At 40.1% G+C, this 19,168-nt stretch overlaps 1 protein-coding gene across 2 annotated transcripts in view; it reads left to right on the top strand.

Moving 5' to 3' along the window:
* Positions 1-450: 450 nt before the first annotated feature.
* The window catches only part of Lgr5 (leucine rich repeat containing G protein-coupled receptor 5), a 146,999-nt gene continuing 128,281 nt past the window's right edge, over positions 451-19,168 (top strand). For both annotated transcript variants that reach the window (XM_017798552.1, XM_017798551.1), the window contains exon 1: positions 451-676. In XM_017798552.1, the coding sequence (XP_017654041.1) occupies positions 525-676 (152 nt within the window). In that variant the 5' untranslated portion in view covers positions 451-524. The remainder of the gene's footprint in view (positions 677-19,168) is intronic.

The raw sequence follows: 19,168 nt of genomic DNA, 5'->3' as shown, positions 1-19,168 counted from the left end.
GACGGAAGGATCAAAAAGGCCACCCACGGTTCCCCCAAGGACTCCAGCTCTCGTTCCTTGATAACTATCTTTCTGATTAGATTTAGTCTCTTATTTCAGTCTTTTTCTTTCTCTTTGCATGCATCCGTTCGGTTATCGGGAAGGGGCTTGGAGTCAGAGAGCGTTATCTATCCGGTCCCCAGGAGTCTGCTTCTGCAGTTCTACCGCAGGTCCCTCTCAGCTCTCGCATCTCGGTCGTGAGTACGCAGGAAGGGGTGAAGGTGGAAGCAGGTGGGGGTTCCCTGCCCGATGGGTGACTTTGAGCTCTGGAATCCGCCCCGTGGAGGTGCAGTGGGAGCCTGGAGCACTCCCGTGGACCTCTTGCTGCCTGCTGCCTCGCAGCCGGGTCTAGGGGAAGGAGGGAGGAGGTGGGAGGAGGGAAAGCGGGGCCCGGCCGGGGGGTGCCTGGAAAGCAGGGCTGCGCTGACGTCACTGGGCGCGCAATTTCGGCTGGAGCGCTTTAAAAAAGGATCGTGCGAGCGGAGATGCTGCTGCACACAGCTCAGACCGCCTGCAGCAGCACCGCTCTCCACCACTGCGGCGGCTGCAGCGAATCCCTCCCGAGGCCGGCGTGTTCCGCTCGGGACCTTCGCCTCTGCAGACGCCAGCGGGCTTGCAGACGCCTGCGAGACGCCGGGTGAGTTGCAGACGCCCGGTGAGCTGCAGAAGCCGGTGGCTCGTGGAAGCCGGTGGAGCGCCCAGCGCGCCACACTGCACCAACCCCGACGCAGCGCCCCGCTGGCGCCTGGCTCTAGTCTCCCAGCCTCGGGCACCATGGACACCTCCCGCGTCCGCGTGCTCCTGTCCTTGCCGGTCCTGCTGCAGCTGGCTGCCGCCGGCGACCCGCAGAGGCCCGGCGCGCTGCCTCGGGGCTGCCCCGCACACTGTCAGTGCGAGCCCGACGGCAGGATGCTGCTCAAGGTGGACTGCTCCGACCTGGGGCTCTCGGAGATTCCCTCCAACCTCAGCGTCTTCACCTCCTACCTGTAAGTGCACCCCGCCTCGCTCCGGGTAGGGGACCTGGGGGCAAAGAGAGCTGGTGCCTGTCAAGGCTGGCGCGCGCCTGCTCTGGGAAGGGCGGCCCAGTTTGCCAAGGGCATCCTGGCTGGACCTGTTTCGGCTTCCAGAGAAGCGCACGTGTCCGCGATCCAGACGCGCCTGGCTTTCTGAGCCGGCAGAGAAACCGCTTCAATGTGGCACGTAGCGGGACTAATGCCTCCTAGCGTGGGCATTTGTGTGCAGAGTAGGGGTTTGTGCTCCGGAACCCAAGGGCAGGCTGCCCGACTTCTCCCTGCCCGACCTCTCAGCGTCTGGTCGCGCCCCCCCTCCCCGGCCCCCCCTCCCGAGACCGGCGGTGAAAACTTTCCCCGCAGGAGAAACCCAACTTCGGTTCCCAAGGATTCTGCTCTGCATAGCTAATACTGTAACATGATGTAACTTTTTCTTTTTTTCTTTTCCTTTTTTCTTTTCTTTTCTTCTTTTTAAACAAAGTGATTAAAATGTGGCAACCGCAAACCCCATTAGAGCTGCCAGAACGTTATCTTTACCTTTGGCTGGCCGAGCCGCCCTTTGAAGTGCCGGCGGCCACATTGTAATCTTTAACCATCTCCTCCCCCGCGGGAGGAGAGGGAAGTGGGCTGAAGGCAGCCGGCGGGTAAACAGCGGCGCCGCAGACATCCAGGGGGAACCTGGCGCTTTCTACCATCCTTTGGGGATCCTCCAGACTTTCTGTCCCTACTACAACCTCCAAAGCCCAGACCATGAAAATAAGGCTGTGGCTCGTTCTTGTTTCTGTCTCTGGGAAGTCCATGGGTAACAGGTGGTGAGTTAGATGAGGTGACTCAGGAGCAGCCCAGCTCTGTGGGACCAAGATAACTACTCCTCCCAAATTTCTGTCCTAATCTGAGGCTCTGAGGCTTGGTTCCTTGGGGCCCAGAGACCAGGGTCGAAGCCATTTTGGGGGGATCCTGGTGGCGCTCCTAACAACCAGGTAAAACATGGAGACTTTCAAATTTTAAATCAAGTCATTCCTCTGAGCCCATTCCAAACCCTTTTATTTCACTTTCGGCTTCTCTGATGTACCTTGGTAGAATCTAATTGGAATGTTTGTGAGTTCGTTTTTTCCTGTTTAGTTGTTTTCTGGAGGAAAGAAGCATGAAGCTTGCACAACGTACCCTCCCCCCGCCCCCCCCACACTAGGTAGTGAAAACTTCTGGAGACAGTGAGCAAGAGGAAAAATAATTATTTTAATTTTGCATTTCAAGAAAGACCAGCCTGTTAGATTTTAGTGTTGGTAGATGGCAGACACCTCCTTGTGCTCCATAGAACTGTTTAGTTCACTTTTCTTTACCTGAATAGAATAGAAAAAGTTTTCCCTACCAGGTTTTCCTTCAGTTGAACTCATTACATATGGTGATATTTTTCTGGGGATGGAAATCTGCTCTCTGAAACTCACTCAGAATTCTTGACTCCTTCTAACAGCTGTCTTACCACAAAGCAGAGCACACCTCCCTCCCCAGCCTCTCTGGTTTCTCCACTAACCTCAGTGATTGGAGGATTATATGTTCTCCAGTATAGTTTCTGAGACCAGTTTGGAGATTCCTCTTAAGAGGCTAGACTCTTCTTTCCCACCACCCTGAAGAAATTTGACTAAATACAGGTGCAAGGGGAAAAGCCTCACACACTGCAAACATGAACCTATTGAAAAACATGTCTCTGCCATAAAATATATTTAAGAATATGGCAAACAAATTTATAAGGTACCAAGGTACTTTTTTTCTCCCACTCGAAAGAGTGAACATTTGTTAGGTTTCTGTTACTAAGAGCCTAAAATTCTTTTTTACACTGTTTCCCACATACTTCAAATGCATTTAACTGCATCTGCCTTGTCTCAGGAGAACTTACCGCCACCTACTGCCACTGCTGTCTGTCACTGCAGACAGGCCTGGGGAAGCTAAGATGCCTTTAGGAAGGGAACTGTCATATTATTCTTATGGTATTTGATGACAGCCTGTACCCTAGTCTAAGTAAAAAGACTCCTAGTGCCTTCACAAATATTAAACTCAGTGTCTATGAAAAGTGATATAGTGACTGTTAGACACTAGTCTTGTGGCTCACATTTCTGGAGACATGAGTTCTGAATGTAGAAAACAGTCCCAACTGTGAGGAAGCTGCCTGGGTTCATAATGTGTGGTTACATGCTTTGGTCTCCTTCCAGAGTACAAAATACCAGGAGCCATGGGATGCCCTTTTGTCCCGGGTTAAGGATTTGGGTTTTCTGTTTAACAACTCTGGGGGCTCCTATACAGACATTGGGAGCAGATGATGCCCTCTTTTGGTCCCTCCTAGTATTACGTGGACATTTCTGCCCTCCCTCTGCAATTTTAACCTAAAAGAATTTTGATTTACTTATATTCAAGTAAATAAGCAGGTAATTCATTGATTTTCTTATTTTAAGAAATAACACCTTTGAAACATTTGGAAAAGGAGCACTTAATTACGACTTCACTTCACTGGTGCAACGTAGTAATTAAGTGAGCTAGGATATATGGGTGAGGGACCAGGGCTACTGTCTTTTATTGTTCGTAGTAAGTTATTATAATTTATGTAGTCAAAGTGTTATCTTCTTCTACCCTCTCAAGCAAAAGAACGAGCATTTCCTTCAAACAGATTGATGGCAATTTCCAGCTACACATACTTGCCAAACAGAGTTTCCACAATCTGACAGCTGGCTAGTCAGACTGGAAGGTAAAGAAGGTTTCCTAAACCTCTTTATACAAGGCAAAAGCAATTTTTATGCACCATTTTATAATCCTTCTTCCCAGAAAAGATAACTCCTAAGGCAGCCTATGCATTCATATTAACTCTGCTTTCTTACTGCACTGCATTCCCCGGTAATTGTAACTGGATCACTGAACATCATGGAAAACTCTGAAAAATCTCCACCATCTCTTTTCTCTCTCTTTCTCCCCCTTCTTCCTCCACCTATTCACCCTTCATCCACCCCATTGGTTATGGGTTCTGGTTTTACTAACAGGGGCCAATAAAGTTCACTCAGCAGAAAATAAAGCACACACCAAGGTTGAAATATAGACAGTAATTGTGTACAATGTTTAATACAATGTGATCAGCCAGAGACAAAACAGGTCTGGCATATAACCTTATTACAGATGAGTTACTTTAGTGTGCCAAATGTAGGCACTTTCGCAAATAGTGTCTTAATAAACTTCCATGAGCTACTTTGATGTGTCCTTTACCTAGTTAGTGTGGCATCCAGGTAGAAAACTAAATCCCAATAAACAGTCTAGCACAGTAAATATGCTTTTCCTTACTAGTCTACGACAACAATTTTCTTTTAAGTGAAAACTGAGTTCTTCCCAGTTGGTAGATATATCATCCATCCACCGGCAGATTTATGTCATATGAACCAAAGGAATCAAGAGAACTTTTTTATTTTGTGTAATTTGGTTATTTTTCCACATGGTGTCTTTGAAACAAAATGTAATTCTATATATAAGTAATAAAACTGACGTTATAAAGAATTTTAAAATCTCAGGTAAATTGTGCATGGCTCCATAATTATGTATGTTTTAAGTCTTTACGATGTAGCTTCAAAATGCAGCTTCAACATTTTTAAAAAAAAGTCTTAGACTCTTCCTTGAAAATCATGTAATGTATTTCTGTTTCTCTTCAAAGGCAAGAATTTTAAGTAAAAAAAGGTTGATACTTTAGAAATGATTACAAAAGAATTGATATATATTTCCTACAATTTAGATCAATTACCAGTTTTATACTGTTTGCTTTGTCGCATGTGTTTAACTTTTGTTTAAAATAGAATACCAATAATTTTTCTGCATTTTAATGAAGTTCTTTCTTCTCCAGGATTGAAGGTTAGGGAAGTCCGTAGAGGTTTTTGTTATGGGAACAATTATTGACACTAATTGACTAAATTAGTCTGAATAATTTTTAAATGGTGAGTTATGATTCAAGCAATTTCGCAACATAGGTTTCAAACAAATTGTTACAGACCGTGTTCAATGTGCTTGTAACAGAGTGTGTGAAGCAGGGTTGGATCTGTCCATAGAGCAGCACCTTCCCTGGGTTCCTTCCTCCTGCTGCTGCATTTTCTTCAAAGTAAAGGAGTACTGAAGAGGTAACCAGAGGAGCAATCATAAACATTAGGAGGCTGGAATCAAGAAATGACCTCCGTAGCTAAATAAAATCATGACGGCCCACTCGCCCTTGAATGTGCCCAAAGAAGTTCGGAAACACAAAATTGGTCTACGACTTCTCGTAGCTAAGTTTTCATTTGAGCTATTTGCTTTTTAATTTCTAAAGCATAGGGCTGCCAGAGGCATAAAACATCTGAATAAAAGTTAAAAACATTACACAATATTTGCAGTCTTCTACCTGATACCTAATTTTTATTTACCTTAGCAACTTATTTCATATTCTGTCAATTTAAAGTACTTAGGGCTGGAGAGATGACTCAACAGATAATAGCACTGGCTGCTCCTTCGGAGAACCCAGGTTTGATTCCCAGCACCCTCATAGTAGCTAACAACCATCTACAACTCCAGTTCCAGGGGATCCAGCATCCTTTGCTGGTCTCCGAAGGCACTGTACACGTGGGTACACTTACATACATGCAGGCAAACCACTCGTACACATTAAAACACATATACATAAAATTAATTTTTAAAAATTTTAATGAAAGTATTTAAATTAATTTACCCATAAATTTAATATGCTTCCAATTAGCCCAAATCACATGCCATAAGACATAAATGAAAAACTAATAAAATTTTCCTTGAGCAGTTTTATTGTTTCATTTGTTTTGTTCAAAAAGATATAGAAAAGTTAGAATAAGTCTAAATGGCTGTTTCCTTGAATACACCTTCCCCTGCCCCCTACAATTGGTATCTCTGACAAATTGAAGTCTTTGTAAGCAGACAAACCTGTTCCACCGCTAAGCCATCTCTCTAGCCCCATCTTCCAATAAGATTCAACCTCCTCATGCCCCTGAGATGTTTTCCTCCATACGGTTATTTTGTAGCAAGGAGATAAACAAGATTAATACTAAAGCCAAACTGATGTATTTCATACCAAACAAAGCAAGCTGCTTAGCTCATCCTGTTGCTATTTGGTGTATTTAGCAGAATTTCATTGGTTACATCTGCCAGTGAGTTCCACTACCCACTACCACTTTTTTATTCCCAGCTCTATCTAAATTCACACTTTTATTTAGCATTATTTACACTAACTAGATTCCCAGTTTCATCTGTGGAACTCAGTATTGGTGGAAAAGGGAGATTATCTATTAGTGATAATGTGCAACTTTTGACTAAATTTTCATAATTCAATATAAATTTTGTTCTTCATAAATTATGTGGTAGGAAACAGGTCCTCCAGTTCGCTTCTCTGCTTCATTGGTTGAGCCCAATGGGATGCTTTATCGGAAGGTAGAAGAAAGAACAAGAGTCATTTGGTTTCAGGAATGGAATAATGCTACCTAGTGACTATGCCAAAAGCCTATCAACAGACTAAAAGCATTCATGGAGGAACTGTTTAAAAGATGCTTCATGGGCTAGAGAGATGGCTCAGCAGTTAAGAACACTGGTTGTTCTTGCAGAAGACCCAGGTTCAAATCCCAGCACCCACATGGCAGCTAACAACTGTCTGTAACTCCAGTTCCAGGGGATCTGACAGCCTCTTCTGTCTTCCATGAGCATTACAGGACACAGGTGCACTTACCTACAGGCAGGCAATACACGCATACACATAAAATAAAAATAAATAAAAAAAATTAAAAGATACTTCATACACAGGAGAACTTCCTCAGATATCCTCTTACATATTCTGTCCTCACTGTATAATCCTGGAATGGAAGAAGGTGAAATTTATTCCAAGTGTGTGTAAAAAAACCAATCCAAGATGTTGAAAACATGTTCCTTAAGTTAAATGGAATAATACTCCAGGATGCAATGTGTGCTCTCTTCCCTTGAGTTTCTACTCCTCACTTGGCTTAAAGAGCCTGCAGAGTAACTTTGTACTTCATATCCATGATCCAGTGCCTGACTTTTAACAACATTTAACAATAACTTTTCAATAAATATTTGTCATGTTGGACTTAACATAATTGGCTTCATTAGCTGAAATTCCAGTGACTAAAAAGATCAGAGAAAGAGAGAAAAGCAAGTGTACAAGTATCCCGTGATTGTGGCCTTGTCCCTTAGAATACAATTGACTTAGAGTCAGTTTACATGGTACAAAGAATTGCTAACACACGCAAGAATTTATATATCCAAATTACTTTATTATTTTAATAAAGATAACAGATCTCTTCTGTGCTTCCTGAGTGCTAGATACTGTGATGAGTACCCAGCTCACTCACACACCCCTCAACAGCCTTATAATGTAGGTGCTATTCACCAAACTTAAGAACCTATAAGTTTGTTCCAAGGACATATCCATTGCTCAAAATACATTTGTTTTTCTTTCTTTGAAATTATCATCAAAACCAGTTTAGCAACAATACAAGGAAACCAGCTTTCTAGTTCTAGTTTTGTCTGATAATTATTGAGCACATTATTCTTTCCAGAAACATAATTTACGAAGCTCTCATATCAGAAATCTCTCTTCATGGACTTCCAGATTAAAACGTAGTTTTATATTTTTGCTAAAATAAGCATTCTGTTATATAGTTCAGGGCCAATATTATAAGTTTAGTGAGTACACATCCATTTTCTTACTGCAGGAAGAATTTTTCTTATCTCCAACTCAGAGTAAATTGCAGTAGTTGCAGACTGTGGTAAAGAGTGATCAACTGGGGGCTGGAGCAATGGCTCAGCAGTTAAGAACACTGGCTGTTCTTGCAGAAGACCTGGGTTTGAATCCCAGCACCCACATGGCAGCTAACAACTGTCCGTGACTCCAGTTCCAGGGGATCCGACAGGCTCTCCTTCACGGGCATTGCATGACATGGCTGCACTTACCTACATGCAGGCAATATATGCATACACATAAAATAAAAATAATAAATAAAATAACTTTTTTAAAGTGATCAACTGATCAGTGAGCTTTACACAAGGTTTACACTTTTTACTATGACTAAATCTATGTGTTAAATAAAGTAGCTGCATTCTTTGGAATTATTTCTCAGGTGTCAGCAATACGAAATTTTTTTTTTTTTTTTTTTGAGACAGGGTCTCCCTGTAGCCCCAGCTGGCCTGGAACTTGCTATATAGACCAGGCTGGCCTCGAACTCACAGAGTTCTGCCTGCCTCTGCCTCCTGAGAGCTGGGATTAAAGGACCACTATGCCCGGCAATATGAATTTTCTTAATGGATGAATTTTTTTCCCTTTGTATTCACTTTACATAAATAAGATGAATTGGTATAGTGAAAGTGTTATGGTGGATTTATTTGATTCAGAATACAGAGTTATTTCATAATTTTATCAAGTTCAACATATATTTGCAAAAGCATAATATGTGGATTAATGAGTGGATTGGTGTGATACAGTTTTCTGAGTCAGCTAGAATCTGTTTAAATCAGAAAATAGCCTCCTGCTTCAAACAAAGAGCCTTTCCTGAAGTACACATTTAACTTCTTCAGTCTTTCAATTCATTTGCTATTGTAAACATGATAACATGAACACACACAAAAACCAGGTAACTAATTCATTATCAATTATAGTCAGCATAAAAGGCCCCATCAAATAAGTACTAATATTTGGAAAATTTAGGGTGCATTGGAATACAGTCTCTAGAATCTCTTAAAATTGTACTCGCATGCCCTAATTTTTAATTAGCTTAACATTAAACATTAACCATTTAAAAGTATGCAGCAATCGTTAATTTCCAAGCGTCTCATTTTTACTTATGCATATCTGCTTTCTCCTTCATGCCTTCAGAAGAATTTTTGCTTCATCTGCCGACAAGGGCTATGGTCACAAGGGAAGAAAGTGATCTCACGCACACACTCCACATACCCCAACCTACTAATAAGAACCGCTTCCCTTTGTGTCACTTGCTTGGCAGAAATGATACATATGGATGTTGACAGGGCATGGCAGTGGAGGACCAACCCTTTTAAGGGCAAAGACTGAGATGCTGGCTGTCCAAAGGCACCTTCAGTTCAGTTGAGAAGCTGAAATGCAGAAGACAATTGTCCTGGCAAAGGGAGCCTAACTCCAGCTGAGAACGCATGCTCTGCGGTGACCTACCCCTCAGTCTGCCAGCCAAAATTAAGCTTCCTCCAGCCGATCCATGGTAGGCCAGGCCTTTCCCCGCTGTTGCTCATCTTTCACAACTAAAAGCCAAGTGTTTCAAACTGTTACTCGGTTTTGCAGCCAAATTCCTTTATTTCCTCCTCCAACCTCTTTTTTCTCCCTCTCTTCTTCCATCTCCCCCAACATACACACACCACACACATGCACACGCACTTGTGGTGACTAACATTACATGCATAAATTCTCTCCAAAATCTACACTGACCATAGACCCTAAGAATTTTTATGTTTCAAAGAAACCCTGTAAAAATGTTTGTCCTTTTTTCTTGAAACCTTGATTAAATAGAACAGGGACATCTACAAAAGATGTCTCTTTGCTTTGATGAAAAGCCACAGAACTGTACTTCTCAGGAAAGCAGAAAACCACTCCTGATCTCAAATGGAAAAAATATAAAGAATTTGCTGAATTTTTAACCTTACTGCATAACAAAGATATTATTTTGAAGTCGGTTAGTTAATGTGGGCTGTGCTAGAACTTTCATTGTGTTGTGTTTGGGTTTACCCAATGTTATTTTAATGAGTTTATTGGTTCAACACATGAAACACATGGTACTTGAAATTTTTAGGTAATAAATTTTCTTATGAGGTATTTACTTGAAAGGATTCTGTTATATAATCAATTGATCTTTAAATCTATTGACACAAAAGTAACTTCAGTTTCTATATACATATGTAGTAAAGATTATTTGGTTATCGAAGCCAAATAAAAATTTCTGTGGAAGTAATTGCATTCCTTGGTCATCTTTTATAAATAGACACTTTCACAATAAACATTTTTGTCAAATGTTTTATTAATTTGCAGAATAAATTTGGAGTCTGAGATAAGAAAACTTCTTTATTTCCTCGTCATCCTTTCTGCCCTGAGGGGACCCTTAGCCTACATGCCTGCAACTGGCAGGCCTACTCTATAGTTGTTATACTATTAACTGTCCAACAGAATAAAGCCTAAGAAAAGATGGCAAGATTGGACGCAAGGCTAGCTGAGGAAGTCTGCTACCCACAGGACAGAGCAAACAGCTGAGAGACTGTGAGTGAACAGATCCCACAGGCAACTGTCCTCAGGTGGTATGGTCCATTATCCTCCATCTACAGTGGTAGATGAGAACCAGAAGGCTACTTCTTCTTTATCTGAGACATTTGCCCTCCACCTCAGGCCTTCACACTGTAAGATGAAGGAAAAGGAAATTTTCAAAATTTCCTTTCAAAAGGAAAAGTTCTAGGATTAAATTTTCAGCTCTTGAATATACCAAGAGTGGGATCATTGATTTTATGTTGGTGAAGCCTCATCACTTGGCCTACAATGATCTTAACTCATTCATAGCCCCTGTGCCCCAACAGCTGTTTTTCTCTGGGATTCTGTGCAACAGAACACAGGAAGAAGTTCAAGATCTTTTTTCAGTCTTCAAGCTCGGGTAGCAGAAGGAAATCCTAGTTAAACCCGATTCTCCCAGGATGTAAGCATATCTCATTTGGAGAACTTGAAAGTTTTCACAACATGTTTAACTAACAGCAAATATTCACCTTCCACCTTACAGCTGCTGGTCTTGCAGCTGAACATCCAGTTCCCCAGGGGCTTCCCACCGTGAGAAGTATTAGGTGGATACAGTTGGGTCCCAAATAACTATTACATAGTAATTTGGAGCCCTATTTGCCTTAGCTGTAGACATAGCTCAGAACATAAATATTAGGGAGGAACAACTAATATTGATAGATTTATGTTAATTATAATAAAAACTAACTCAGAGCTTGAGCCAATATCTAACTATACTTAAGATAAGTTCTATAAAGAACTAAAAGGGGGGTTATGGCTTAGCCAGTGAAGGCACTTGCCACCAAACCTGACAACCTGAGTTCCATCCCTGGGATTGACATGGTGGAAGGAAAGAACCAATTCCACAGGAGTACAGTGCATGCACTCACCTACAGGCATGCATGTGTGCATGTGTGCATGCACACACAAATAAATAATAAATAAATAAATAAATAAATAAATAAATAAATGTAAATAAATTAAATTTTTTAAAGAACTAAAAGGGTAATGTTTTCTCCAAAAGTTGCCAGAAATACAATACAGAATTGGAATTTAACCATGGTTGTTAAAACATTATCCTCTTTGCCCAAATACATTGAATTAAAATTGCTGTGATGGGTTGCAGAGGATTTCAGTGAGAAAAAGCCACGTCTACCCCTGGAATTCATAATGGAAAGGATATCGAAGGCCAGAGACTCTAGCAGCTTCCTCTCATGGGTGGATGTTCAGAAGTGAATTGTGTTCCCCAGATTACACAGCTGGCAAGGTGGAATGGAACCCAGATCTTCCGAAAACCCCATCCAATTCTCTCCTTCTTGGCTTTCTACTCCATGCCAGATCCCAAATGAATTTTGAAACTCCCAGTTGCTTTTCTAGGTGACACCTTGTTGATAAACCCCCAAGACAAAAAGAAAAAATATTCAAAAAGTTAATGCATTTACTCCCAGTTCCTCACTTGACCTTCCTAACGAACAGTGAAATAATAATTATTACTTCCACCTTAGAGATAAGATTTCTTAAGGATGATCAAAGCCTTTTAAGTGACCTTGGCAGGCTACTTTGTGTCTCAGTCTTTCATCTCAAAACTGGGAATGATGTCTACCTTATGAGGTTGTTGTGAAGATTGGAAAAATAATTCACACAAAGCACTTTGTATACATACATAATGTATACATAAAGCATGCCTTAAATATTAGGTGCTATTATTTTGCTGTTGATGATATTACAGTTGTCACACAAAACTAATGCTTTTCAAATATACCATGTTGCCTCTTCCTGGTTTTCCCTAAAATAGCTAAATAACTTTCCCTGGAGCTACAAGTTCACTTTTGATTGAACAAAATTTTATAATGTTAAAGAAGAGGAGAGAATAGCAGAGAAGTACCTACGTGGTAAAGATCAAGGGGAAGAGTCAAGAAAAGGCAACTTCGATGAACTGGGTATCACCCAGCAGCTGATACACATACAAATATTCTTTCATCTCTTATCCTTTGTATCAAACAGATAAAAAGGTTTTGAATAACATTTTATATTTACATGTAGATCTGGAGATGCTGCAAAAATAATCTCCAGGATAGTTGACAGTTCAGTGAGTATTTTACCACAGAGACTGGGATGATGGCCCAATGTTACAAATTCACTCCCAAAACGTGATTCAGTAAATGGCACACCATTTATGGTTTTTATCTTCTCATCTTGCATCACAGTTAGCCCCGTGAGTTTTTCAACTTGGTATCTTCTTGGGCTCTTAGAACCTCCATTAACAGCAGGTAAGTTGCCACAGTGGCAGGCAAGAGATGATGGAGGAGACAGGGAGGTGACTCAGCAGGTCAAGTCACGCTTGCCTCCAAGTCTAATGACCTGAATTCAGTCAGTCTCTGGGGCTTACATGGTGGAAGTGGAGAAGTAACTTCTATAAATTGTCCTCTGACTTCTCCAAGTATACCAGCATGCCGTAGCACCCACATGCCAGCACAGAAAAGAGAGAAAGAGAGAGAGAGAGAGAGAGAGAGAGAGAGAATGTAAAAAATAAAAATTAAACAAAAGAGGATGGATTTGCAGGGATGAACAGAGAGAGAAAATTCAACCTTTCTCAAGAGTTGTAGATGAATTCAATATGATTTATAAGTTTAATACAACAAAATGCATTTCAGTGTCTATATGTATCAACAACTAAAAGAATTTTACTTTCATGGCAAAAAAAAAAAAACATATTTAAGGAATGGAGTTCTATCTAAGTGAAAATCCAGCTGAAGAGTCTTATTTTCATGAGAACCTTCAATAGTTACCACTGACAACAAAATTACTAAAAAGATCTTTTTAGTCAGTGATGGCAGTAAGTACCAGTGATGTGACTCTCTGCACGAGAGGGGATTGCAAGCTAAATAAGGGATTAAAGTATTAGTTGGCATGATGATCCTTAGCAGAGGGGTGAGGCATCTGAGAAATTCAGATAGTCCTTTCCATTCAGGGCTACTGGATGGGCCCTGTGTTGCCTTCTCTGAGCCCCTTTGCAAAAGAGATGAGCTGCTTTGTCCAAATCTATAAAATCAAGACAGTAGGTTTTCAAAAGAGCAGGAAATCCTCTTTATAAAAGATGATTCTGAATTCCCAAGTAGCTGATGAACTAATAAACCAAGAGACTGATTTATTTTATAATTCTAAAGCTAAAATGAAAGAGACTTTCAGGCACACATCTATTGTCACCCAGAAGCGTGGATTGGAGAAGATGATTCTGCCAGGCTAGTTTTGTTAAACAGCTTAAATAGTCACCAAGTCAAGAGTAGAAGACAGCAAATTTCAAGCAATTTCAAATGAAGAGTCAGAAGGTTCTCTGTCAAACTACGGAGAATTCCCCAGGTAAAAAGGGAGAAGAACATGCCAGCCAGAGGAACAGTGACAAATTTTAAAAGAATAAAAGGAATTCCAAGGTGTGGTGAAGTATAAGGCAGAGAAGAGTGAGGCAAGAGAACAAGGAGTCAAAGTTGCTGTGGACCTCAGCTACTACCTACCATGGAGCTGGTTCACCAGCAGGTGGAGTTCAGTCCTTCAGGGGAGGGAGAGGGAGGGAGAGAGGGAGGGAGGGAGGGAGGGAGAGGGGAGGGAGAGAGAGACAGAAGAGAGAGAGGGAGGTAGGGAGAGAGATTTGCACACGAAACAAGAAAAGATGAGAAGTATTTATTTAGGAAATAATCTAAAATTATCAAGATAAATGAATCTGCTCTGTGTATAGGATGTTAAAGCAGCTGACACACTCCAAGGAGCTAGGAAATAACATCATGATGCATCTAAATACAACCTATGCGTATTAGCGTGCTAGAAGTCTAGATCTGTGGTTCTCAAATGGCACATTGGCTCCACATAGAAACTAATTTCACAATCTAAGTTCAAATCACACAATGAACCAACTAAATCAGAATCTCTGGTAGGAGAGAAAGTGAAATAGAATGTGTTTTAGCTCCCCAGGACAAATTAAATTTACTGCCAGTTTTGAAGACCGCTGGTCTAAAAGGTTTAAGCCTGGGCATAGTAACACACACCTGTGATCTCAGCACTCAGGAGCCTGAAGTGGGAGGATTGCAACTTCAAGGTTAACTTCAAGGTTCCATAATAAGACCCTGCCTAGAAATCAAAGCAAACAAGTAAACAAAAACTAGAGGTCTGCAAACTTTACTCATGTTATCCTGTGAGTCTGTTGCAGCCCAGGGAGGTATGGGTACACATTTTAAAATCTAATGAGTCAATATTCCTTTTAAAAAGTATTTTCTTCAGGAATCTCAACATACAAAACAAATAAAGACAGTATTTCTTATTTTATGAGGGAAAAAAAGCAAAAAAGTAAGAGAACCACTGATCCAGATCTAGCCAGTCCGCCAATCTACTGTAGACTCTCTGGCAACAAGAATTTCCTCCCAGCCGCAGTTTTTGCAATTGGGAAGTTAACCACTGATCCAGATCTAGCCAGTCCGCCAATCTACTGTAGACTCTCTGGCTCTGGCAACAAGAATTTCCTCCCAGCCGCAGTTTTTGCAATTGGGAAGTAAGAGGTGCAAACACCACTCTGAAATCTTCCAACTCTGCCGCAGCAGGGCAGGTGGAGCAGAGCTGTAGGAGCTAGGGGGTTTCTGCACCCCCACATACGCCTGTTTCTTTAGCTAACGCAGAGAAGCGTGTCTTCCTCTCCTGCGAGGACCACTACTAAAGTGACTTTATTTGTTTTACAGTTTAGAGGGCCTCCCTAGGTAGCCTCAGGAGCCCATTCATTTCATTAACATTAAATCAACAAGCAGCCCTTCTTTCTACTTCTCTCTAGCAGGATTAATGGATTTGGGCATGATTTGTGCATCTAGGAGCAAAACCTCTTGCTGAGAAAGCTAGCAGCCTTGACTAATCCCCAGCAGTGCTACCTTCATAAACTCACTTTAAGCTTTTAACTTCGACTGAAGATTAAAGATAATGAGTTCACACTGTTATGTTTGAATGCTTGATATTCAAGATGCATCAAAAATTATACAAAAATGACAAGCTATTTGACAAATTAACATTAAATGTTAAGTATGGTTTTTATGCTTGTGAAAATACTAGATTCTGCGCATGTAAAAAATAATTCTCGTAAACACTGAGAGACTTATGTCTTTAAAAGAATATTTACAGTTGCATATGTATATTGTAAGCATGAAAGTGGATAGTTCGGATACCATAAATATGCTAATAGAGGGCCCAGGGGGTATGAGGTTGTAACATGATGGAATGCTGAACATAAAAAGTTCCCTAAGAAGCAAATTTATCCTACTATATGAGACCAGTTATCATCTATAAAGAATACCCTATATGACTATGTTTATACTTTTTAAATTCCAGACAGCCTTAAATTAAATTCAGAGAAGACTGCATAAAGGGAAGAAAAGGAAAAAAAAATACAATATTTCCAGCCCATCTGACAAGACTACATGAAAAGCTTCTGATCAAAGGGTCTTAAGTACACTTTACTGGTGTGACAAACAACATTTTTATCCCTTTATTAGATTTATTTTTCTTCTGAAAACTGCAGTGACCAGGGTATGGTTTGTGAAAGAAGGCTGGCGGGGTTGTGTTCTTTGATTCCTAATTAACACCTTCAGTCTCAAAAGAGAACCAACAGAAATACCATAAAATGTTGCAGCTGCATTGTGATTCCGCTTGGTTGGTTTGTTAAAAGTCGGCTGGGCATTGGCAGCTGCAATAAAGGGAAAGCTCAATGGATGTTTTGTATTGTGCCCACTGAAGTGAAAGAAGGCAACCATTTTATTTTTCAAATGGGCAGCTGCAGAGGGAGGTTTAAATGGAGCTAAGTGAAAGATTTACTGTTAATTTATAGTAAATAAATAATGAAAATAAAACTAACCTTCCCGTCTTTACAGTCACATAGCAGAAGCATTAGTAAGAAATTTATTAAGGACAATCATTTTGAAGCATCTTAGCAATTGATTTGGGGCATTTGTTAACAAGGGATAGCATTCATTTAAAATCAAAATAGGCTTTTTGAAAGAGCTGAGCAAGACAAGCCTTAGAAACTGACATTTCCACTTTAAAAGGTAAAGATATATCTTTCCTGTCTTTGGTAACATAACTCCTTCGCCCCACTTTATTGAAACCCTAAAATTTGTTCAGATGGGAACTGAATAAGATTCCAAACACCCCCACCTTATTTTTTTTTTTAGAGAGCATGGAGTTGAATTTTTTCATGGGACAGGAATAAAGGAAGCATTTAACTCTAGTCTGATAAATCTCACATTCAAAAATGCAATTAAGGAAATATGTAAATCTAGATGTTTCATCGAATGGTAGCTGAGGGTTACTAGTTCTTTTTGAACACAATGACTGAACTAAAGAACTTTAGTGTCTGTGTAAGAACCATTGTCCAAGCCACAGTCCCTGTTGGAAACAGAGTCCGGCCCGGCCGTGGGAAATACCTACATATTTGACACAGACCCTATTTCTGAGAGAAAGGGGATGGAAGAGAAAGTATGGAGATTTTACTGTTGCATTCTAATCAACCATGATCTGCCTAATTTGCTTTGATCAGAAAGATAAACTAATTTTTCTATGGGCTGCATAAAAAGAATTAGTGAGGCAACGCTTTCATGTTGTTTTGAAAGAGCTAAAGCAAAGATCTGAAATTGTAATGGTCTAAATACATCTTTCCTATCATCTCAGAGCCTTGTTGGTTCAAGATAGGACACTAACACAGAAGAGGAACCCTCAAACAGCTGCAGAACAATTGGAGACCCAGGGATCCACTGTGCTATATAGCAAGGCAAAATTACAAGTGACTTATAACTGGTGCCCATATAGTCCAGCGCTTTTTTTTTTTTTTTTTTAATCTTTTTGAGACAAGGTCTCACTGTAGCCACAGCTGGCCTGGAACTAGCTATGGAGACCAGGCTGGCCTCAGTCTCACAAAGATCCCCCACCTCTGCCTCCCAAGTGTGGGGATTAAAGGCATGTGCCACCACAGCCAACATGTTCTTTCTTGAGAACACCTTTACCTGTATGTGAAAAGGTACAATTGACTTCCTTGTCCTAAAACACTATATTGGTTGTCCTGCAGTGGAGTCTATCACATTTAAGTTGCTGGAGTGATTGGCTGTGTCTATTTGAACCCTAAGCTGCTGCTTCTCTAAATCACACAGATGTAGCCAGCTTGAGATCTGTGTAGTCATGAGTATATTAGAATGGGATCTGAGACCAAATTGAAAGAGCTAATCAGGAGCCTGACTCCAAGATGCTTCAATTTCACAGCCCTGCTGAACCTGTCTGTGTCAGCCTTCACCTTCAGAATGCTGCTCCCTCCTCTCTTGTTTCTCTAAACCCCAAACACACATAGTTATTAGATGAGAAGGATAGATTGGGGAATATGGGATTCTGTTTCTTTCAGAAAAATCCACTATTTGGTGTTACTATTTTTTGTTGTTGATATGACCTTTGTGTTACTTCCTTCACCACACTGTTGTACTAGATATGGTATCTGTAACCCTACTGTAAGCTTAATTGGTTTTTTGGCCACTAATCTCTTTACTAGTATTCTTAGATACCCAGGGGTACATTTCAAGTCAGAACATAATGTGTCTAATACAAGGAGGAGATCTCTTTAAAAAAGTTGGAGTTCTCTAAGTTGCAAGGCTATATTTTATTTTTCTGAAAAAGAAACAATATCAACAGAGACCACTGTTGCAGAATAATTCCAAAGGAAACTGGAAAATATGGTTTCAAGGCCACTATCATGCCTTATTTTTGTGATTATTTCAATTTGGTTAGTATTTGCTAGTATATTTCTCCCTTTTTTTAAGAGAAGTCTATAGTTAATAAATATTTAAGCCTTTTATCCTTGTTTTAAAAACTCTTAGCAATACCAGTGTTTTAAAAATGCAAATAAGATTGTCTTCATTTTCTTTCCAGAATTCCTAAAAAATGATGGTAACCATTAGGAATAAAAAGTTAATATATGGCTTTTGAAGAGAACCTTAATGTTATTGACTACATGCTCCTGCATATCCATTCACTTCAACTATTATTTTTTTAATTATTTATTTAATAACCACATATTTAGAAGAAGCATTTCATTACAACAGCATTAACATACTCAATAATAATTTCCAGAGCTAAGATGCATCTCTTTTAAAACTAGCTGTAAATTTTTAGGTTTACAGTTGAATTATTACAGTTATACAATATTGTACTCAGTATAAACCCTATAAGACATAATATTAAGTGAGGTTTTAACCTTTATAAAAGATCTCCATTTCATTATTAAAATACACAGTTTCATACAGAAAAGTTCATTTTTAATGCAATTGACGTTAAGATGTTTGCACGTGCATTTCTAATCTCTATATATCAGATTATTACTAGTCACAGTCAGTTACTTTCTGAGCTCCTTGGCATCTGAACATGGATATAAAGTCATCAAGTAGATTTCAATGATAATGCTTTTCACATCTACTAATTATTAAGGAGCAATTTTTTTGTTTTGAAGAATTATTATTTTTTAATCATATATTTTTTAAAAATTTTAATAACTACATGATTAGAAGCTTTGCACTACAGCTTTAACATATTCAGTAACACACTCCAGAGCACTTGATATCTCCTGGGAGAGGGAAAATGCTTGCAGAAAGACTCATTGTTTTTGCTACTAACACTGAGATGTTGGTGCATGCATCTCTAATCTGTATGTATCTGATTATTACTAGCCATAATTGGTTGCATTTGGATCCTTGGCACCTGTGTAGTTCTATGAAGTCATCGATTAGAATTCAACGGTAATGTT

This window comes from Nannospalax galili, unplaced genomic scaffold (assembly GCF_000622305.1).
Source record: "Nannospalax galili isolate Female #2095 unplaced genomic scaffold, S.galili_v1.0 scaffold76, whole genome shotgun sequence".
Classification (NCBI taxonomy): Eukaryota; Metazoa; Chordata; class Mammalia; order Rodentia; family Spalacidae; genus Nannospalax; species Nannospalax galili.
Note: the sequence above shows the minus strand (reverse complement) of the source record. Positions and strands in the feature narration are given on the sequence as shown.